Source organism: Carassius carassius, chromosome 21 (genome assembly GCF_963082965.1).
Source record: "Carassius carassius chromosome 21, fCarCar2.1, whole genome shotgun sequence".
NCBI classification, from domain to species: Eukaryota; Metazoa; Chordata; class Actinopteri; order Cypriniformes; family Cyprinidae; genus Carassius; species Carassius carassius.
This window is the reverse complement of record NC_081775.1, coordinates 23,429,126-23,454,136: the sequence shown is the minus strand read 5'-3', so window position 1 is coordinate 23,454,136 and position 25,011 is coordinate 23,429,126. Positions and strand designations below refer to the sequence as shown.

At 35.7% G+C, this 25,011-nt stretch overlaps 1 protein-coding gene across 4 annotated transcripts in view; it reads right to left on the bottom strand.

Annotated features, from left to right (window-relative positions):
* prkcz (protein kinase C, zeta) overlaps window positions 1–25,011 on the bottom strand; it is a 104,047-nt gene that overhangs the window by 45,495 nt on the left and 33,541 nt on the right. For 3 of the 4 annotated variants that reach the window (XM_059503909.1, XM_059503912.1, XM_059503911.1), the window contains one exon: window positions 3,148–3,233. In XM_059503909.1, the coding sequence (XP_059359892.1) occupies window positions 3,148–3,233 (86 nt within the window). Of the gene's footprint in view, window positions 1–3,147; window positions 3,234–18,272; window positions 18,578–25,011 lie in introns of those variants that run through there. The other variant, XM_059503910.1, reaches the window with a different exon arrangement.

Here is a 25,011-nt window from a genome sequence, read left to right as displayed (position 1 = left end):
GAATACTAGACTGCTGTCACTTTAAGAACTGCCTCATGTGTTTTTTTTTCCTCTGGTGTTTGCTTTCATTTAAGACCTAAATTACTCTGTTTTTGACACATACATGTGTGTATTTAACCGTTCAAGGCTTATAAAGCAGTGAAAATACCTAGAAACAGTCTCACAGACAGTCACATGTAGCAAAATTCTTTCACTGCTGAATGCATTTCAAACCGCAATGCTTAAAAACGCATGCAGAAGATATGTTTTTGTGACCACATAGCACAGCAATGTCACGTAACTGCAAAATCTCTACCAGTTGACAAATTTCTAATCCTAATAATCCTAAAGATTATTATATCAAACACCACATATTAAAAATGGACAATTTTGAAAGCACTTCATTATGGGATACAGTATTCCCTACAATGTGTATTTTAACAAATGCAGTAGATCTTCCATATAGTCTGTTCATACAGAAAATTTGCACAGTATAATGCAGCCATAGAGTTGTAAAATATGTTAGTATGTTATTCTGAACAATATTTTTGCAATGGTGCAGAAATTACACACTGCATCTTTAAACAGCCACCTTTAGCTTGGTTAAATGTGTTTTACAATTACAAACTCAAACGGATGTCTGGGTTAAGCAGTTTTTTTGCCCTGTAAGCAGCCTGACATTAGAGCTTTTCAAGAAATCTGATCTAAAAAGACTCTAGACCCAACTTTGTTTCTATGTTTCTGCTTAGCCTGATGATGTCATCCTGCAGTTCTGCCATGTTGTTCATCGATCACCTTGTTAAAACGAGAGAAATGAGAAGAGTAATTTACGCACATTAACATGTCACACACCTGCTGTGAGTGGGAGCTATCTGAGGGCGCTGTGCTCATAATGTGTCTCTCTTTCTTTGTTTTCTTCTTATCCCCTATCTCTGAGAAGCATTGAAACTTCTCCAAGACAAGGGACATTTCAGCATATGCAAAAATAGCACAGGCAAATAGAACAATGTCTCTCTGTCTCTCTCTGCTATTTTTGTTCCACCCGTTCTCTCTTCTATTACTTTCTCTTATGTTGTTTTGGTGTTCTTCTTTATTTGGCACATGTCCTGCTCAGTAGAAGAATGAAGACTGCTGCAGGAAGAAGTCTGCATTAACATAACAATCCCTTCAGGGATGAGATCTGATTAAAGTCAGGGCATCGCTGCTTAACAGAGACATTGCACTCCAGAGCCTCACTCCTTGCCTTTGTACAGGATTTCTAATAGTCAGTATGATGCATTTTGTTTAAGCAATAGAAGAGGTTGGAGTTTAGGTTAAAACCAAACACTGCTCAATCAGACCACTGTCTCAAAAAAAAATAACACCAAATCAAATCATCATCAAATGCTTTCTCCTATAGTCAACAGCTCAACAGATAATGATTGAGAGTTAAAGAGTCAGTAGCTTTTTGTAATAGTCTAACACTTGCTACTACAACTAAATATGCTAACAGTTATGCTAACAGCTGCTAACATCTACTCAATATAAAAGACATTTATTGTAAAAGCCAGATATTCATTAAGTATAATTACAATTTAAAAGACAGATAGACATTCACCATAAGTCACTACTACATACAAATGTGCTTACAGTTACTACAACAGTAACTTAAAACAGACAGCTGCGGATATTTAGCAAAACAGTTAAACATGCTACCAGTCGCTACCACAGCTACTTAATCATTTGCTGAAATAAATGACACAAAAAAAATGTCATTTGAAGGGAAGGGTTAGACAACAGAAATATATTTAGTATAATCATATATGAAACAATAAAAAATACTGTTCATAAGTTCGGGTTGGTATAATATTTTTCATGCTTTAATGTTTTTGACAGAAGTATTATGCTATTTTTAAGCTATTTTATTTTAAAACAGAAAATTATGAAATATTATTTAAATTTAAAATAACTGTTTTTCGGTTTAAATATATTTTAAAATGTAATTTTTCCTGTGATGACAAAGATTTTTTGCAGCAGTGTTACATGATCCTTCAGATATCATTCTGTTTGTTGATTTACAACTCAAGAAATATCTTTGTATTATTATCAGGTGTTGAAAATAGTTGCTAAATATTTTTGTGGCAACTGAAATACTTTTTTCCAGGATTTTTTTGAATAAATAAAGTTCAAAATAACAGCATTTATTTCTATTTGTTTTTTTTTAACATGATACATTTTTTTATTGTCCCTTTAGAGCAATTTAATGCATCCTTGTTGAATAAAAGTATGCAAAAATAAAATCTTACTGACTTTAAACCTTTGAACAATAGTGTGTACACTAAAAAAATTACAGTGAATTTAATGGTAAAATACTGTAAAAATGCAACAGTAAAAACCTGTTAAATGGTTAAAGGTAAATTCCCCATACTATATACGGTGAATAACCATAAATTAACATTCCCAGAATTCCCTGTGTTACATTTTTGGAGACTCGCCACGATTTTAAAACTGATCGATTTTGTTATCAAAAAAAAAAAATCTACTCTAGAGGGACTTGGCTGTTGTTATTGATTCTATTTGGAAGTCTACCGGAAGTTAAGTTAGGGCCACAAAAGCGCGCATGCGCAGTAAAGTTTGTTTATGTTGTTGCCGTTGAAACCGTCTATATATGTTATTATTTAAAAACTGCTTGTGTTGGGCTTTGGTTCATCATGTGACTTTCTCATCACCACCTGCATTTAGTGGTTATCAGTATATTACAAAGGTCCAAAATTTCAGTACTTCAATATGTTGGGATATTAACATTATATCAGTTGATGAAATTACGGTATTTAACTGTAAATTTAAGTTTAAACCATAAAACCAAAAATGTTGCTACCATATTTTTTACGGTAAAAATCTGGCAACCACACCAGCTGTTTTTTTACCGTAAATTTTATGGATTTTTTTTTTTTTTACAATGTACACTATCTGTATTATAATAAAAAGGTAGATTGTATTTAAACATGACTAGGAAATGTGTCCACTATAACAGGACACTTCTCATTTTATATGTATGATATTTGCCATAAACAAGATCTATCAATACACAACAAACTTTACATCTAAACAAAGTGTGAACACATGAAGTATCCAATCAGACACCATTATTCTCCTAGTATTGGAGAAGACTAGAGGACTTTAACGTACCCTGTTAAAGCGCTTGGCCTGGAAGAGGTGTCCGTTCACCCGGTACAGCTTCCTCCATCGTCTAGCTCCACGGCGGTAGATCGATTCTAGGAGAGAGAGGAAACGGTTGTATAGGAGCAGCATGAAGACTCGAGGAATGAAAAAAATCAATCCCAACACGGAATGAGAGAAGTGGATTCAAAGAAGAGTGACAGAATAACGGAGATGGACAGAGTTATGGTTGGTCTTGACCCTGAACGAAGATGGATTTGAACTGCAACTGGATGAAAACATGTCCCACTCAAAAGCCACGGAAGAAAGCTATCAATCCCTCCCTCTCGCTTGCTCTCTTTCGTTGCGTCCCTTTCTCCATCTGACCCACCCTCGTTTTCTCACTCTCTAGTCGTTCTGTTATTCCCTGCAGCATCATGTTGGTCACATGTCAACTGTCTAATGCAAAAAGAGACAAGCATATACATTGACCTAAATTGAATTAACTAGAATGAGATTTTGATCTGCTGCCTAGGGGTTTGTCTTGACATGAATTATGACCTTTTTTGGAGGTTTCTGAGCAGAACTGAATGAAAAAAAATACTGACTGCACCTGAATTCACACACTGTAAATATTATTGCCCTAAATATTATGCTCAAGTAGGATTTATGTGTCCAAAATAGAGCGTTGATATAGTATGCCAAGGTTCTCATGTCAGTCCAAACCTATATGACATTCTGTGGAACAAGATATTATGAACTATGTCTTTGTCACATGAAAGCCAGTGGGGTCCAAAACAACATTTATGGACACTTTTCAATCTTTTTGACAAGGCCATGCAGGTTTAGAACAACACAAGAGTAAATGATGACAGAATTTAAAATTTTCATAATTCCTTTGCGTTAAGTATCACCTTAAAAAAAAAGGATGTCGCTGATTTTCAACCAGCTTTGCTTTGTTACTATGTCAGTATTATAAGTAAATGTGTATTATTTTCCCATGTCACCTTCACAAAGATATGCCAATGTTAAATAAATAATGACATTTAAACTCTTTGAAAGACAAACATTGTCCTCACTGGTGACCCACAGGTACCTCAGATAGCCCTATTTCTCTCTGTTATTATACTCTTATCTAATGTTCCAGTTAAGATGGCAGACCATCATCATTTTCAAGCGTAAGGGAGAGACTGAGAATTGTGCTCGAGCCCTGGAGATTTGCTGTGTCTGCTGCCGTTTCATGTTTCTGCCCTCAACTGCAGCTCAGTTACGTAAAACCGATAAATATTGAAATACTGTCGAAACTTTCAAGTGTCAGCCACTAATGAGCACCGGAGGAGATTCAAAGGCCTGGGACGCTTGTGTGTATGAGAGAGAGAGATCTAAGCAAAATGAGAAAATGAAAGTCTGCATTAAGCCTTCAAAAAATAATGTGTGGCATAAAATAGTGCTTGAATATTAAAACATAACTCCAATAATAATATCAATTCAGCTTTGGAGTGTACTAAACCTAAAATGTAAGTAAAACAACACATCACATATACACCAAACACACACATTCAAGCATTCAAAGTGTCTTGCATCTAAACTACACAATATGAATGATTTATTAATAGAGCATGATAAAGCTGAAACTCACACAGTGTCAGAGAGGAATAACTGATGCCCCAACAGAGCAGTTACACACACGGAGAGGAGCAGAGTTTTAAAACTTTAACATCAAACCATTGTTTGATGTCATTGTTGAACTGTCATTGCTTTATATGGGCAAGACAACATTTTCTATATTTTTCTGGGTGGATTATATAATACAAGGAAAATCTTGGACAAAGAAAATCAGAGAACACATGAAAACAAATCAGAATCTTGTTCCTAAAGAACCATGTTCTTATCACTGGTCAAAAAACAGATTGACCTGCCTTGAACTCACATCATTGGTTGAACCAAAACGAGTGCTGTCTGTCAGGCTGGTTAAACAGACAGAGCTACTTCTGATAGTGCCACAGAGCCATGGTTTTGACACCTTCGTAAACTTATTAATTAATCATTTAATTATAGCTTTGTCCACATATTAAGCTGAGAGAATAAAAAATACAAATTTCATTTATGGAAGTGATGCCCAGTTATAGGTACAATAAAATACTAAAATGTCCATCGGTATTTATATAAATTAATATTCAGCATCTTGCCCTGCCTTGATACTAGTTTTCACATGCCAAAAGTTTAATGCATTAAATCATAACAAAGATGACTACCATTCAAAATTTGGGGGTTGTTAAGATTTTCTCTTATTCTCACCAAGACTGCATTTATTTCATCAAAAAAAATTTCTTGAAATATTATTTATTCCTTGTGATGACAAACGCTGATTTCTTCCTTATGATTATCAATGCTGAAAACAGTTGTGCTGCTTACTCTTTGTCATACAACCAACACACATTTTTCAGGATTCTTTGCAAAACGGAAAGTTTAAAAGAACAGTATTTAATTGAACTACACATTTTGTAACATTATAAATGTATTTAACGTCACTTATAGCCAAATAATTAATTTCAATTATTTTTTACTGACCCTTCATTTTTGAGTGGTTTGAGTTCATATCTTATATCTTATTAAATATCTTAAATATAATAGCAATAACACCTGCAGTGTAAGACTACTTGATGACTTTTTCACCTGAAGTCCAAAGTGGACTTAATACGTGAGGAAATGCTACAGAAATACTGAACATGGCACATTACAAATGTATATATTTCTTGATTTTCTCCAACAACTGTTTGAAACAGCCAGACTTTCCCATACACTCTACCTTCTACCAGCAAACAAAACAACACAATGTTCCTCTCCTTCAACAAAGCAGTGACAGACCTCAACAGAACTACAAACGATCATCCCCCTCACAGAGCACAGCGCTGCTGCAACTCAAGAACGGCTGCTCAGGAAACAGCTACGTGTTTGCTATCATAATCATCCAGATGGCCACAGAAACACCTGTTATTCGACCTGTCTGTGTGTGAAGTCCAGCTCCACATCTTGGCTCAGAAACTGGCCACACAACAATGCCTCGTTTCTGAAAGTCAGATGAAATCATGTATCTCGTTATGATCTACAGTACCTCAGTGAAGTCTTTCCTCTCAAACCCACAATTGTCACAGTCGGATAAGGCCTCATAAATTCCTATAAAACCAAAGTAACTGTAAATGTAAACTTGGCTCTGACTTGCACTGGAAAACTTGCCACATCTTTCTAGACATGTTAGTGATTGAGTCACAATGAAGCGTTCAAGTGATTCACTTATGAAGGAACTGCTTTTAAAGCCTCTTTCCCGCGTGAGTGACTGAGTGGAACATATACCTATCGCCTGGAAACGGCCTTGTTGAGGGTGCGGCAAGCACAAATTCAATTTTTCCATCATCGCCATGGCAACAAACACTCTCTCCTGTGCCATGCGTGACAGATGCCAGCAGCTCTGGTGGACGGGGATCCGGCTGTGAGAGTCGATACACAGATAAACACAATACATGCAATAATAAACTGAACATCCAGCAATGTCTACAACAAAAACAAAGCGGTTTGCCAAATGTTGTGCAACAAAATGCATCACTGACAAAACTGAAATGCAAAAACAGGCATCAAAGGAACATCAAAAATAAGAAGTCGAAGCTCTAGTTTAAAACTAGACGCTTCTCTGAGCTCCATTAAATCGGAGGAGTCTCTGTTATATAAGCGGGTTGGTTTGTAGATATTTGCATCATAAGTGCACTTTTTTTTGTTTTCCCTCCAGCTTTAACTGGTAAAGCATGCTGCTAACAATGCCAAGGTCATCGCTCGAGTTGCAGAGAACACATAAATCGACAAGGTTTGCCTTGAAAGTGGCTTGGGATAAAAGCATCTGCCAGATACAGAAATAATTCTCCAGTAGAATGTGATGGAAAAAGACAAAAGCTGTATAACTGATCTTTCTCTCTTCTCTTTCTGTACAAAAAGAGCTGGATCTACGCACGTCTTCTCAAATCTGAAAGTGTTTGATCTTGCAAAACCTTCGCAGGCCTCAGACAGCATCAAATCATCAAAAACAAACACTAGACGACTGTTCTGAATAGACTGCATTAATGCAAACTGAACACAATACAGTACCAAAAACAGCTTACTGACCAAAAGTAAACAAAAAATGTCATAAAATGTTATAAAATTTTATATTAATTTTTTATATTAATAATTTATACTATAATGAACTACTTTTTGCCAATATGCTTAATTACTGACATGACACGACTGACAATTTTGTAAATGTATAAATAATTTCAGAAGTGCAAACACTGGGCTTACCGGTAATAATGAATTAGTATTTGCCAGATTAGCAAGTAACATAAATTTACAGTTACATATACAGTGAGTGTGTGTATGCATATGTACTGTATATATACCTGTAAATATGTTACTTGCTAATATATATGTATATAAATTATATACACACAGGGGTGCACAATATGAAAATCTTATATCACAATATGCGTAATTTTAGTTCAAGCAATTAAAAGTCAATTTTTAAGTCAGCAATTAAATAAAAGACATTTATTACGAGCAATAGGACAAATAGAATAGGAAACAAAACATTACAAACAAGGGTTACGACCAGGCAAGAGGAAGGACCAACATAAATATTAGAGCAGCTTTCCAGTGGCGGAGAGAACTGAAGGAGCGAGAAGGGCTCGAATCAGACGCCAAGGTTGCGTTGTTTCTTCTTGATAGGGGAGTAATGTTGATTTGGCTTAGTTTGACGCAACTTGTCCCTGTTGGTTTTTGTTTGAATATTCTTGTGTGTTATCGTCACTTGTTTTTGCGATCGTCGTTGCCATGGTTGTGTACGTACACGTGGGGTGGAGATTTCAAAATAAGGGGGCGAGGCCCTTTTGGGATATGGGTGTATTTGTTTTGGTGCTTTCAAATATAAACATTGTTTGGCAAAAATCGCTTAGTGCACCTTTAAGTCCTAAATTACTATGTTTATGAGGATGCTTGCAAAAGTGTGTGTTTACCTGTTCAAGGCCTATAAAGCGGCAAAAAAACAAAAAAAACAAAACCTGTTCAACATTCCCACACTCAATAAACCCCATCTTTCCGTGTGTGCACCTCTCTGACAGTGCTCAGAAACGTGCATATAGTGAGTTTTCTTTCACTGCTGATTGCGTTTTAACGGCTTAAAAGCACTTGTTTTTAAGCCGCAATGCTTAAAACACATGCAAAATTGAACGTTTTCACGACCTATGATTTCATGTGAACGTGTAACCGCGATGGAGACTATTGTCCAAAATCTCTACCAGTTGACAAAGTTCTGCCGGTTAATCAAGTCTACTGGTATATCACCCACCCCTATATACACATACTCTATATATTAGCAAGAAAAAAAACGGATTTATTAACAACTGATTTATTTATTTTGGAGCTAAGAAACTATAAATGATTTCCCCCTTTCTTGTTTTTCACTTTTTTTTTTCTCAGAACACCAGATGATGTTGATGTCACAACACATGATTACACAGCAACACCTTTGCTTTATGTGTCCATGTGTGTGTGAGAAAGTGAGGGGCTAATTAAAAAGAGAGAGCCGAAGTCTTTAGTGTTGTCATTGCTGAGATCTATCTCTAATCTTATTAACTTCACCCCTACAGGGAGAGACCAACAGAAATCACACTGTGCTGTTGCCATAGTTACCCAGCACTATTTTTTGTCATTATTTCTAACATTGGACACAGAGAGAAAGAGAGAGAGAGAGAGAGAGAGAGAGAGTACTCCATGTCCACAACCAGCATCTCTCAGACAGTAGACATCACATGACCATTTCAGCTGCGCATTTACTACTTCTTCCTGAGGTAAGAAGAACAGCCAAAAAACAGCCACGAAAATAAATATTTCACAGACTTCACTTTTTGTTAAGCTATTGTATGGCTTCTGACAACTTAAATATAGTCCTCAAGACCTCTTTTAAGGCTCCATTATATAGCAAAATTGAAGAATGGTTTGGAATTTAAAAACTGATTTGAAGTAATTTAAAAGAAAATCAGGTCACAACAAAGTTTGTTTGGAGTTTTTTTCAGGAGTTCAAACAGCTTGCCAAAGGAAACTTTCTGGAAAAGTAAACAACATATTTACGTATTCATCTAAATGCAGCTCCCAGCAGGTTCAGGACGTATGCTAACAGTAAATCGCTGCTCAGGTACTTCAAAATTAAGAATGAAAAAATACTTTACAATAAGTATATTAGGGCTTTTATGGTAGGGTAACCAGGCATACCCATGTTTCAAGATGAAAACTGAGCACTATTATCATCAATTATCAAAAGAGACACCATTATTGGTTACAGGTAGATACATACTATGTTCAAAACTGTATTGTATAACAAGGCATGATAAGGCTGTGGGATTGTTTTTACCACAAAATTAAACATTCCTGAAACTTCCATCAACACAACTCTGAAATGAATAATATAAAAACAAACTAATCAGTTACACTTGCATGATTACATTTGCAGAAAGCACATATTTTGTGGTCACAATAAGCCTAAAATAACAAGCGTGATTAGGGATAGAAAAGATCTGTTTCCAAAAGCATATGCTTAAATTTGGAAAAATTACTGTACTCACAGTTTGTGAACTTTTTAAGTACAGTTATTAAACAAATATTAAACATATTTGTTAAATCCCGTTTTATTTAGTTCTCATATTTATTGTTTTATTTTTAATGTGTTTTTGTAAAGCCACAATTTCATTATATTACTGTTTTTATATGTTTGCTACTACTATTTTTCATAGATTTTTGGTGATTTGTATTAAAATAAAAATTAGGGTTTTAAAAAACTAAGTTTGATCCTCAAACATCACTAATTATGATATTAATATATGGAAACCACAACAATAAAAAAATGAAAACATACAAAAATATATTGTCCCCACTTTTTAATTCGTAGATAACCACAAGTGAGATTTTATGAAATGTCCCCGGTTTTCATTTCAGATATCTAGCCACCTTACCTTATAGTGCTTTTTTGATCCCGTTTGTATGTTTGTTTATGTAACTGGTAATATTTTTGTTTAGTAAAGAAAAAAAATAGCAGCATATAGGTTTGGAAAGATATGAAAGTGACTGACTGAATTTAAATTTACATGTAAGCTATTCTTTTACCCCTTGTGTCTGTCCAAAATGCTTTTGTGAATCTTTTATCATCCAGAATTATCATCAAACCTTGGATTCAATCTTTTTGTCAACTTGTTTTCTTTCAAATTTTGAATTGATTTATAATCAATGTTTTGTAGGCCAGACATTTTTGACCAGAAACACCACAAAGTCATTAATTACATCAACCATTACATATTTACGTCAATTATTACATATTGGAATTATTACACTGCACCTTGGAAATGACTTTTCTTTTCTAAAGACACATTCAAGGTCACACTGGCGGGGACAAATCATTTTAACCAATAACATCATGGCCAGTACATTTCATGATTCAATCAAACCCTGATGGGTAAAACTCAGTTATATCGAAACATTATTTCCCACTGAAATTCTATTTCACGTGGAAATGCATTACACTGTAGAAGGTAAATGCATGGAAAAATCATCACGGTGAAAACATTCATCACAAGACTTCAGCACTTACTGTACATATAAAATACGATGGTTTAGTAAGGAAAATGACTGTGATCTTTTGCACTTGTGAATGACTCTAATCATAACCGTGCTCTCATTCTCCATCCCTGCTGTCCTTAATTACCCTTGTGTCTTTAACGACTGCACTTAACCGGTGACACCAATGCTCAGTCAGAGCACGCTCGTGAACCTACACCCGTCATTATAAATCTGCCCTTGCTCCAGTGGATGGAGGGCGACGCTGCACCCGAGGGTATAAGCAGGACTGGAATAGAGTCTACGCTGGCATTCTCCACACCGAACTGAATTAGCACAGCTGAGATGCGATCACACAACGCTACTTAGTCAAGTCAGTTGTTATCAGTCATCACTGTGACCGCAGACACACACACACGGTGGACTTAACATATTAAATTGACCTTTACTCAATCACACACAGTCATCTTTCATCTGTGATGTCAGAAGACAGATGACAGGCGTCCTCTGACTGCTGTACAGATCATATGTTCCTTGATTATTACTATAAATGAGAAAGACGGATGTTACAAACAGCATGACAATTAAAAAACAATTTTAAATAGATGGTGTTCTTTTGAATTTTCTATTAAATAAATATTATGCTATTAAATAATGTTTCTTGAGCACCAAATCGGCATAAAAGAATGATTTCTGAAGGATCATTTAACACTGAAGACTGGAGGAATGATGCTGAAAATTCAGCTTTGCCATCATAATAATAAATTGCAATTTAAAAAATCTATTTACCGGTATACAGAAAATAGTCATTTAAACTTGTAATAATATGTTAACTTGTAAAAATATGTTTTTAATGCTTTTTGACTAAATAAATGCAGCGTGTATGAGGTGGTTGCTTTAAAAATCATACAAAAAATCTTACTGACCCCAAATATTTAATATCTAATTAAAAAAAAAAAAATAAAAAAAAAAAAATAAAAAATCACAGGCAAATTATTAGAGCCGTTTCATTAGAGTTTGAGTTAAAGTGTCAGAAATCTCAGAATACAATCTAAAACCTCTATTGTATAATAATATTAAAGCAAACATAACAATTCTTCTGTGCATCTTTAACACTAATGACAATAATGAACATTTCACTAGATGAAATATGAGACAAATGTGCCATTAATGGTAGGTTAAGTTAAAAAGAACTGATGCAGCTCCAGTGAGAGTGCAGCTATCATGGCAGAGAACCAGATCTCTAACCTTAAATTGAACAATGGCTTTGGAGCCGGAAAGTCTGCCCTAGATTGCACTGAATATCTGCTTCTAGCGATGAAAAGAGAGGAAGAACTGGAGTTATGGAATAATCAGACTTCATCTACCCATCAAAACCCATCTCACGTTCATAGATAAACAACATGAAAAGAAGACTGGATTAACTTTCATTTGCAGCTAAGAAATGTTATTTAAATCTAGTTGATTGTTTTCTCTTCTTAGTTGATCTCTGCTGAATCCACAAAGAGACTGTTACTATGTCCCAAAACATAGTCATATCATAGGTGTTTTCTCTCTGGCAAAGGCTGTTCCTAATGTCACTCATTTATATAGCACATACTGTATATATATGTGTGTGTGTGTGTGTGTGTGTGTGTGTGTGTGTGTATATGAATAGGCAACAAGATAAATAAAAAATTTCAAACAAAGCAAGGGAAATATCGACTTACATATAAATTTACACAGTATATCAAACATTACTGAAATTCAATGAAATAGTTTAAAGTAACTTACTTATTTTACCCAAAACTTTGTGCTATGAAAACAAGACTTAAAAATTACATTTTAATTAGAAATGTTTTGCTTGTTTTCCAGCTTAAATATGTAAACATCCTTTAAAGAAGATTCATTTTGTTTATAAGCAATGCTGCAATCGAAATTAAGACTTCTTTCAAAGACTGCATATGAATGCTTTTTTTCACTTGTCTAAAGTAGAAATAATTAAAAAACACTCGTATTAAAGACAGATTCTCTGCAAACAAGCCATAATATCTAACACCGTGTCGTTTCTCAAGTCCATTTTGTTTCAAAGATTTTAAGATATTTAAACTGAAAAATAAGACAAAATAAACCGTGTAGATCAGGTTATTATTAGAGTATCTCCCATCATTTCCCATGAGATTTGCTTAGAGTTGCTAGTGAATTCCAAAACATCTCAAATCAATCTTAAAAACAGTTATTTTCATTACCATTTCATGTCCCTCTCCCCCCACTAAGAGAAGTGCTGTGGATACCTCCTTCGACAATCGGAGAGCACACAAGTGTTGCGTTACCCCACATTCTTCCTCCACTTCCTCCTCCGGTCAGAGGAACCACAATGAGGGAACACAACGGGATGAGAGGTAGAGTTTCACCATGCGAGTCCTGGATAGACACACAGAAGCCCGCCATAGCGTGCCACGCTGACCCAGAAAGCTCCAGCCAGGACTGAACGTCCTCTGTGAGGGTCTTTGTCTGGGGAGCGTGTAAAGGCAGGAGGCTCAGAGAGCAGGACCAGTTCAAATGGGTTTGACTCACTTCCACACATTGTTGGTCGGGCTGGCAGGAAGATGATAAAGGAGGCTTTCCTTTGCTGTGCTGAGGGTGTTTGGAGCTGAATGAACAGCCGGGATTGAAGCGCCCGACTGGAACGCAGCAGGAGCACAGCATTTCAGCAATCTCTGTATAAGGGCCCTTATACACTCACTAGCTGCGTTTAAATGGACCCTACTAATCCGATCGTAATAGGACTAGAAGCACAATCAGAATAAAAAAAGTCACATGTAAACACATGTGAAACACATTGAAAAATAATTAGAAATTAAAGGAATAGTTTAGCCAAAAATAAAAATTCTGCCATCATTTACTCACTCTCTTGTTGTTCAAAAACTGCACGACTTTCTTTTTCTTCTGTGGTACATTAAAAGATATTAAAAAGATTGTTGGCACCTAAGAAGTTTTGGTTCCCGTTGACTTCCAAAAAACACAACGGAAGTCAATGAGAAAGAAAACTGTTTTATTATCAAATGTCTTCTTTTGTGTTGAGCAGAAGTCATATCTTTAGTTTAGTTTAGTTTTCTTACCTGGAAATATTTTTCTTGTTTTGAGCATAAATCTAAATAAATTATTTATGTGACTTATGTTCAAAACAAAAAATCTACTTGTCACTGAGATAAGAAAAAATAATAATTATTCATTCAGTTCAATTCAATATTAATATTATAAATAAATATTTGAGTGAGTGGATAAATAAATGAATACATTGCAGTGATATCTCTGCATAAACCTACCAAAACTGCAAATAAATCCAGAAACAAATTTCAAATCTCTAGCAGCGATGTGAAGTCAGTTGTTAACAAAATCTGGCAACAGTTACACCCATGACTTCAGAGCTTCCTGAGAAGATCAGGACTTAAGATGACCTTTATTTAACTTATAGTGCCCTCAAATAAAACAATCTAAAGGGGCCATATCATGGAAAGCAGGATTTTCCTCCCTCTTTGAAAGACAAATAGTAAATTCAATTGGTAAAAATAAAAAAGAGTTTATCCAATCATGGCAGAGGAGATTTACACAAATCAGAGAACTGAAAGATTTCGTTACTGTACTTTTAAAGCTTGTCAGAAAGACTGAATATGGTGCAAGAAACCCTGACTTACATTATTAGAGGGATTCCAAAGAAAAGCAATACTATAAAAGTGTAGAAAATTATATTTTAGCAAATAATGGGGATGATAGCAGCTGAAAAATGACAAAGAGGGTGTTAGCGGTAGCCCACCGAGAGGAGATGCTGATTTTAGCAGCAGACATTAACGTATTGTGTTAATTGACAGGGAGGAGTGTCATAAACCGCTGCAAGGCAGATAACATTACTGTGAATAGGCTGCTTTGAAGTTTGTCCTTAAATTAAAAGGAAGTTAATTTATCAGCTGTGTCATAATCCAGAAGATGAGACAAAATTTGATTACTTTGGGAGCAAGTGTGCAGCACAAGACTTCCGATACACATACTCATCTCTAATTCCTGTAGAGTGCTCCAAGTATGCAATCATATTGTTTTAACGGTTTTATAGTCTCCCACAATGTCACAGCAATCAGATCACAACTCATTTTCACTCATAGGCATCCTCCTTGACTGCTGCCACATTTTGCTGTGATGTAACCCCTCTGATCTGTTCTCGCGTGGGACGGGAGCGTATCTGTACATTTCATACAGAGTGTGTGGGTTTAGCTGGACCAAGACCAAACACACACACACACACACACACACACACACACACACGGCTTCACTGTAGACACTCAGTGAGTCAAGCCTTAAAGAACATTATGACAACTGGCACCTACACAACATATTTGCATAAACATAATACAGTATATTTGACTCATGCTGCATATTTGCGCAAACCAACACATTATAGCATAAACACAAAAAAAAAAGACATGAGATAAACTACCGAAAAAATCTAAACTGTTCAGAATGTAACTGGGAAAATGCTAACTATAGTTAAATCCCACTTAAATCAGTTACCTGTGTCCCAAAGGATTTCAAGAAATACAATACCACGTCAAATGATGATAAAGAAAAAATTAATTCTGAGATGAATAAACCAGAACTTTTTTATGTGTACAGTTTTAGCTACACATAATAGGCCATATGCTAGTGTAAAAATAAAATTAAATTAAATTAAATAATCATCCTGTTTTTACAGGAAATGTGCCTGTCAAGCAATTTTATGGGTCTTTTATTCTCAGGCTGATACTTCTACTGATTCATACAGTGCAAACAAACTCTACAGTTGAGAATGAATCACAGTTTCTGAGCTATTTAAGGTCACAATGTGTCTGCAAAGCCTCAAGCAAACACATACACACTGTATAACACGAAGACACACACACACATAGATCTTTCTATCATATCACCTTTCATCCGTCACCCTTGTCTTTCTCTGAAATTTCATCTTTCATCCTTTTCTTTCCCTGAAACTTATTTGAACTTTTGGGAAATGCTTTATGAAATGCTTTATGAAATGCTGTAGGAGTTATGTAGACGGTTATCTTGTGTCTGTGTATCAGACCAGATGTGAGTCAAAGATATGTAGGCTTAATAGACCTCGGTAACTGCCTAGCTTATATTTCACCTAATGGGGGAACATCTCTCTTCAGAGACACTTTTTGTGACTCCTGAAATTTTTGCTGATAGAAAAGCTCATCAGAGTTATTTGGGATGAAATGGCAGAGCTTATGCATGAACTGAACACATATTCTTCATCAGTAATGAGCTTTTGGCTCCTCGGGATGTTTTTAAAACTTTAAAATAGCCCATTCAGAGCTTCAAAGGTTTATAATGTCACTGTTCCCCAAAAGTGAGTCTCTTGTGTCGTCACTGTTGAGATAACCCTGAGACTGTGCCTGCTGCCACGTGCGCTACATTAGTAAAATTCTAGTATTACATAACGAGTATAAATGTGAGAGTCACATAATAAAGCAGTTTTAGGTAATCAAGCTAACAAAAAAGCTAAACTCTTGATAAAACAACACTGCCATGAGACCCCACTGCTGAGTGTACACACAATATAGTCTTTGAAATGTTAAACAGACTCTACAAAAATTAAGCGTGCAAATCTGGAACTAATTCCTCTACCTAGAATATTTATGTTTTGCCAGAGCTTTTCTCACATGTCGCCTTCAAAATACATTATGAACTTGACCTTGACCTTGTTGTAGTGCGTGAATTTTCCTGTACTACAAATGTAAATGACACCTCAAATCAAGTTACTGACTGATTTTATATTTCAAATAAATTCTGTTCTATTAAACTCTCTTTTCAAAAGGATCCTGAAAAAAAGTTATCATGGTTTCCTCAAAAATATTAAGGGATAGATTGCAAAAATTAAACCTTGTCATTATTTTCTCACTCTCACATTGTTCCACCTGTATGAGTTTCTTTTACAAAAGGGTTATTTTGTAGAATGTTGATAACCAAACTAGTTAGCCACTGACTTTCATAGTAGGGGAAAAAATATGGAAGTCAATGGCAACCAGCACCTGCTTACCAACATTCTTCAAAATATCTTTATTTTGTGTAAAGAAAAAAAAGTTTGGAAAAATGTTCCATTTTGGGTGGGAAGCAAAATTGAACATTATATTTGAAGAGCTTTGTTTTGCTTGTACATGGTATATAGAACAAAACTGCAGACAGACACATAAAATTACAGCTTTTATGACCAAGCGGAAGCCTCAGTCAATTTTGTGCACTGTCAGACTGAACAACAAATTTTCAGATCATTTTTAAACCACTGGCATTTGAACACTTTAGCAACCGCACATCAAAACTCTAACAACCACCCTAGCATTGCATCGTCACTGTTTGCAAGGGCAAACCAACTGTGGTTAAGTGCTGCATTCAAGAGCATAATGGTGATGGCTTATGGTTTTCTAATTACTAACTTTGAGCTTTAACCACTATACAGTGCACAACCCTTTGCAATCTTTTCTAAACACAATGCGCTAAGCTTCCAGCACACACTATCTGTCAACATCATTTTGCTTTGAAACAAAAACGGACAGCACATAAAGCCCTGAGGAACTATTATTGAGCTATGTGCTAAAAATAGACACCAAATCCATAAATAGACATTTTAACACAAAGGAACTCGCTCTCAAATGGTGCAAAGGAGGACACATTACAGTACTACATGTCAATAAGTCACTACATGTCAATACAGTTTCGGATTACATAGAATTTGGTGATAAATAAAGGTAAACTCAACCAGAAACCCTTATTGAACTCTCATAGCAGGAAGAAAAGCTAAATGTTTGATGCATTAAATAGATCCCATCAACCTGAGTGAAAAATCAAAGACCTGAAATTACAAAAACTGATATTGCAGTCATGTAGAAAGAGTGTCACTGTTAAAGGTCTGTTACATCAGTGAAAGCAGTACATGAGCTAACTGAAAACTCTCTGTAAAGAGGACAGTTAAAAAAAGGACCAAATGAGAGAGAGAGAGAGAGAGAGAGAGAGAGAGAGAGAGAGAGAGAGAGAGAGAGAGAGAGAGAGAGAGAGAGAGAGACATGGATAGAGGACCTAGAGGGCAAGATAAGAATGAAAGAACCCTTTCATCCAATATACACAACCATAACTGTATCAATAAAGGGATAGTTTACCCAAAATGGTGTTTCTTTCTGTATACTCACCACCATTGCAATCCTAAAAGATTTTCAGCACAATACAGGTGAATGGCCTGTAATATTCACCAATCATATAATTGAAAAAAAGAGAAGCTTAGACATTCTAAACATCTCCTTTAGTGTTTCACACTGAAACGATATGAAGTAGAACTGTAATTTTTCAGTGAACTATCCCTTTAAGGAACAAAATCCATTATATAAAACAAAACATTGCAATTATTTCGCATCTCTTTAGCCAGTCTTATTTAGTCTTATTTCTTTGTCCATTTGATCTTTTCATCCTATTTTTCTGTCTCTGGGTATGGTGTACAACGGTACCTTTCACTCGCAGATAGAACAGTAGTGTTAGCAGCATCCCTATATGGGCTGGTGGTGCCTGGATCCACTTCACTGTCCCTCTTCCATTCTTCCTGCCATGCCACTGGAGCTCAGCCCGTGTTTCTGGTCCCCACTGACTCGTTCCCACTCCTGCTCAGTAGCAAACCATCACATACCCCTCTGTCTCCCTCTGTCTGCATGCACACACACACATCTGAAAAGCACAGCGGAACTGAGCATGCTCAGTTTAGCTCTAATGGATGTTTAAAGGATTTTTTTTTTTTTTTTTTTTTTTTACTTGTTCCAGTTCTGTTTTCTTTCTCTTCTTGTTTCATGAGGACCCCTGCAGGTTGATGCCCACACTTGTAAATACTTTTTATAACATGCACCTGCCACAAGAGGGCGGAGCTGACTCTTTGGACCGCATTGGCCTGGTTCTCTGGCTCTGTGGGGACTTGGTACTATTATTAAACCCTGTGCAGCAAGGAGGGTCAAGAAAGGAAAATCGTGCAGGTGTAGTTATATTTTAGGAATCAGAAATTTACGTATAGCAAAGATGAGAAATTATTCATTCAATACAAAGAAATATTTCTTGAGCATCAAATCAGCTAATTATTTCTGAAGGACAATGTGACACTGAAGACTACAGTCTTTTAAGGCTCTCTTTCACCTGCTCTTTTATTCCCCTACAGAGCCTTGACTTCAATCCTTGACTGGCTGATTTTGCAATACCTTAGATGTTGTGAAAGCATTTCCCAAATACCACACCAATGAGAATGTCTCTCCCTTCCTCCATTTCTCTCTCCTCAGGATGGCTTTATCAGAGTCCGGCCCCACTCAGGAAACTCTGCTTATCTGAGGACTTTCACCTCCACTGCTGCTCCAGCTCAAACAGCAGACTTCAGCTTCACCACACGACATTCCTGCATCCACTTCCTGTCCTTTCAGACGTTAGTTTATTGTAAGCTCAGTGAAGCAATTATTGTATTCCACAGTTTCTATAAAATGAAGACGCGACCTTGTATGCATGAGTCAGACATTTAATATGACAAATAGAAATGGCAAGAGTTTGACGCAGATTTGAAAACGATGCCAGGAATTTTGCCAATGAGAAATAGCACATTATGTCCAGTGCCGCCAGCCGTTCTTCGTGTGCTGGAGCCAATGCATTTCAGTGTTGCCATCTGACAGCAAAATGATTTGCCAGTTCAACAGCACTGTGAAAAAAAAAAAAACTCAGCAGGACATCGTAAACTGTAACCTAAAGGCAAACTCGATGCACAGCCATTAGGCCTTCAGTTCTGTTTATGTGCCTCACTACATGGAATCATCCTCTGCGGTCTGTCTAGTCATGAGCATGCGTATTTTCATGTAAATAAAGGGGTTAATGGAAGGTCTTGTGACTGGTATGTAGACAGACAGCAGCTAAGGGTTTGTACAGCTCTAATGGTTTTCCATTACAGCCCAGTGATGCATCACTGAAATGAAATTGAATGTGTGTGGATCAGTCATTGAGCAGATGAGCTCAAACATCATCTTGTGGTTAAAACAAACATGCATTTAAGCTATTCAAACAGTTATTCTCTCATTTAAAACAAGGCCAGGGAACCAATACAGTACAAACATGTGGCCTAATTAATAATTAATTACTCAGCACATCAACTATTAAAATTGGCTTATCATTTATGCACCAATTCAAGCAATATTACTTCTGTAATGTTTAAATATTTAAAAAAATATAGCACCACAAATAACATGGAAAGAAGAGAAAAATTATAAAACGTGGCATTCCAGAATCAGCAAACTCAATGTGTAGTATAAAGGTATATATAATCTATTTGCATGTTTCAATTATAATATATAAAATATATTTGTAAAATACACAAATTATAGCTGGTGCTGGACGATAAAGCCAAAAATACAGTCACAATATTTTATTCATATATAATATCGATATTTATCATGATAATAAGTAACGGGGAAGCAAATGCTTTCCAGATGTTTGTTAGACCTTGACAATGAATGCAAGCATAACTTGTTTGCTTCACAATTAAACTCTACAGAGTAAGCTACCCATAAAATCCTTCTGTTTTATGATTTCTTACAAATGTATCATCAAAAAAGGTGTCTAATAATATAAATGATCAATATTTTAAAATGTAACCAAATGAAAATGTAACAATTCATTTATAACAAAATACAGCATTTTTATTCTTTGTCAAATAAGATGCTGCCCAACAGAGCTGGTTGGAACCCTCTTTTAGCAGTGGAAGTTTAATACTTAGTGGTTCAGAACAAAATCTTGAATGTTCAATAATATCGACATTTGAAACAGTCAAAACACTTCAAAGGACGATGATGTCACTGTCTTCCACGTTTTCTCTCTCACAGTCACACTTCCTGTCTGAGTCCTGATAACACAATCATTCTGAGCAGCCTGTCAGATGTATTTATCAAACACATGTGTCTGTGTAATCAAATCGTGACGCCTGACAAATGTTTCATGCTGGTTAAAATTAAGCAAATTGGACAGAGCTGGCATTGAAGAAAATGTGAAGCAAAATCTAACGTTCGCTTTGACGGGATGATCATCCAAAAGAACAAATTCATTAATTGACTTAGTCAATGGCTATTATTTTTGAGGTCATCTATATGCTAGTGTACAACTAAATGTTAACTAAAGTGACCTTTTTTAAAATGCAATAGCAAGCTAATTTATAAAAAAATTAAATAAAGGAGGAACAAACCCTTCAATACGACCTGCTCAAACCAGTTTCAACAGGAAATACATTAACAAGAAAGAAAACTTTTATAAACAGGCCATTTTTATTGGGTATTTAAGAACTAGAGACACAAGAACTCTTGTTTCTTTGTAGCTTTCCAGATAATCAAGCTCTGAAGACATCAAATGTGTTGGTAGTACACTGGAAGTGTTGTGCAATTTTTAGTCTTAGATTAATATTCATCTGGGCATATGATGGAAAACATTATGTGCATGTTCAATATGTTTGATGCAGATGAGCAGATGGTGTCTAGGAACTTCAAACTACCCGTTCACAAACACAAGATGACTCAAATATTCTCCTTTTATCCTGGGCACTCCTCCAAATTAAACAGTTTGAAGAGGGGGGAGGAGGTGGTCACTTTAAAAGCTTTTGCGAAGACATCCATCCTCAGACAGCAAGCCAATTAGCCTAACCACCACGCAGAAGGAAAGAATTTCACACTGTGCTGTTTTACACAACTGACTGAGGTCATTTCGGCTAACACAAGTCGAGGTCTGAGACATGTGAGATGGCCAAAAGTTCAGCCGGATTTAACATGAGAGCATAAAGAAAGAAAGGTCAGAGGTCAGCATCATACCTGTTTATATCCATATGCATCAATATAATAGCATATTAACATATAATAAACCCAAGAAATAATAACCCTATAAATATTTTATTTATTTATTTATTATTAATAATATATTATTATTATTTCTGTAAATTATATGAGCTGTGTATTTTTCATCTTAATAAAATAAAAATAATGTAATTAACTTATTTATAACAAATTTATAAAAAATGAAACCAATAAATAGTTTCTGTAAAAATAAATAGTTTCTGTAAAAATCTATAAATAATGCATATAATACATTTTTAGAAACATCAAATAATGTGCAAAATTACATTTAAAACTAGAAATGTACAAAATTATACATTTAAATACTTTACATTTTAATCTTTTATTTCTAATTATATTTATTAAATATGTTTATTTATATTTTACTTTATAAAATATATTAAAATGATCAATTATTATACATTATAAATTATATAATAATTTATACATTTTATTAAAATAAAAAATTAAAAATGGTTCAACATGGTCTTGAGGTTAGATAGGCCTCAAGGGGTCTTAAAGGTCCTAGTCTTACCTAATATTTGGCACTGTTCTAGGTCTCAGAGGGTCTATTTTTGGTCTGAGTCTGGTCTGTTTAACAATGATCATTTGCCATATTTCATGTTTTACAAACATCTAGAGTCATTCAGATGAGTGTCAGAAGGTCATTCAAACACATTAACAGGCAGGCAGCAGGTCAGCTGTACCATCTGTGGATCAATGGTTACGTAAATGAGCGTAAGCTCGGAGAAACAGAAGAAAAAGAAGGAATGGAATGATGCGATGATGTCACGGAACATGAAAGAGCCTGAAGGTCTCTTCCATTATGACATCATCATATAGGCAGTATAATGGGGTTCAACTGGATTTTAAAAGAAAAGAGCTTTTATCTGCGGCAGAGAGAGAAAAAAGGACACTTTTAAAGGATCGTTTTTACAAGAGATGCCGGATGTGCAGAGGAAGGGTGGTGGAACAGTTTGTGTCGGTGCTTTAAAAAAAGAGGATTAACTGTAGGGCAACACCCACCAGAGACTGAGGCAATATAAAATACAGAGCAATGCATTATGGGAGATTACGAACACACCGCACGCTCAATTAACTTTTACTTGCGACTTCAACACAGCATAAAGTCAAGAAAGCTGATGTCAGCCATTCAGGCAGAGTAATCCTACAGAGATTACAGATCCCCCTGAAATCTTTAAATATCCTACTGCGGACACTAATCCAGAGGTTCGGTTCTCTGACATGAAAAAAGAAAGCTGACATGCCGATCTTTAAAGAGCGTTATGCAATCACAATTATGATTATTGATCTATTTTTATTTTTTTGTTCTCAAACATAAACAAAAAGCCTATCAAGAGTATGAGAAAATATCTACTGTAAATACTTTATTTGTAATCTGACTACAGCACACTGTCCTGTGAATAAACAATGGCTTCTGTCACCATTGTGGATTTCATCATGTGAAACACTGGGACAGAAAGGGTTTTTTGTCTCTTTGTAGATGCTGCTCTATCAAATCAATCACTGGTACTAACCTTTCCTGGAGGATCAGAAGCTTGTGGGGTCTTTGCTCATATATAACACTTAGCTACAGAGATCCAGTACTAATTCTACAACAGCACAGAATTGTCATATAAAAATCCAATTTCTCATAGAAGGTGGGTGCTTGAAACTCCACAGTAAATATGATTCCTACAGTACAGTAAACCTGCGAGTAAATAATAAGGGAGCTGTGATGCAAAACCTATTGTGAAGCAAAACTATTTGCTTCTGGAAACGTTATAGGCTTAATACCTCTGAAGCCATTTTATTCTATTTGTTATTCATTATCTAGCTTGCAACTAGCAACTAGCACTTGCTAGAATAATTTGTGGTTTCAATGAAGAATTTAATGAAATACGAGCAAAAGGAAATTACTAAATAGTGGTGAGGCCAGAGAAAAAGTTAGAGGGCAAGTAAACATCTATAAACTACTGACCCAGGTGGTTTTCCTTGTTTGTTTTGTTGCTTTGGATCAAAGCATATGCTAATTGATTAAATGAAAATGTATTCTATTCTATTCATTCGTTTCTCATAGGGGGTCAAATATTGCTATGATTGCTCATCAGTCTTTTTGTTTATTTGCACATTTCCATTGAGAGCTACTGAATATGGATTGGAGAGCTCATGGTGGTGTGTTGCTCTGAGCGGTGATGAACGCACTGTCTGCTCCTTAGGCGAACGCTCCGTATTTACACACTCAGACAATGACAACATAATAACTGAGGCGCTCTGCTCTCTTACTAAACATCTCTCTCATATTAAGTTTTCTCTTTTCTAGCCTCAGCTCATGCCAATTTCACTGTCCGTCTCAGACTCCTTACCCTGTTGACTCCTTCCCGTCCACACTAAAGTCGGCCCCATATATTCACCCCATATGAAATAGTCTCTATAGAGAATAGCAGATCAATGTTTAGTTCATAAGAATGAAGGGACATAAACAGCAGGCCTGCAGACTCTGAATTTAGTCTCATTCCTAAAGCTACTTAGCTACTTCTAGACATGTTTTTGAATCTTAAATGGCAAAAGAAACTATGTAGTGAGTTACGAATGCAGCCTTAGTAGCGTAATGCGAAAAACTGGCATAAAAATATACAATTTAAATTACTTTCTAGGAATTTATAGCAAAACCATGATCTGAGCTTCAGCTCTGAGCCTGATGACCTTATCCAGACCTTGTAAACATGTGGTAAACACAGATGCTATACATTAACAACACATATGGCACACAGACAGTACATGCTGTGCTCATTAGCGATGACCCACCTACACTGCATGACAGAGGCAGACAACTTTAAAGAAGATCTTACATCTTGTTAGTAGGTGTGATCTTAACGAGTTTACTTTCTCATATAGCCTTTTGTTTAAGAGTAAACAAGGCTCACATTGTTTGTTCCTGGTACACACAGTATGTGTTAATCAGCTGTTAATGAATTATTTATAAATGCCAGGTACATTTCATGCAAATGTCTTACAAATACTGTACTTGTAGTTAAAACTGTCCAGCAGTGTACTGACTGAGCAACGTTATCCCACAGATCCATTTTCATTTGTAGGCTCAAGAATTGGATTATAATCCAATAAACTCTCCAAAGGTCAACAGACGGCCAATATGGGATGAAATAATAATGCATCCTCCAGAAAGGAGGTCAGTAGGACTTTCTGGACAGATTTGTGTTAAATAATAGATGAATAAATGAATGAATAAAAGCTTTGACTGAGCTGATGAGCTGATGAATCTTATTGGCTGAGAGGTGCCAAGGAGAAACATCATTGGCTGTAGTCCTATGATGCGTGTTGCCAGTGGTTGGAG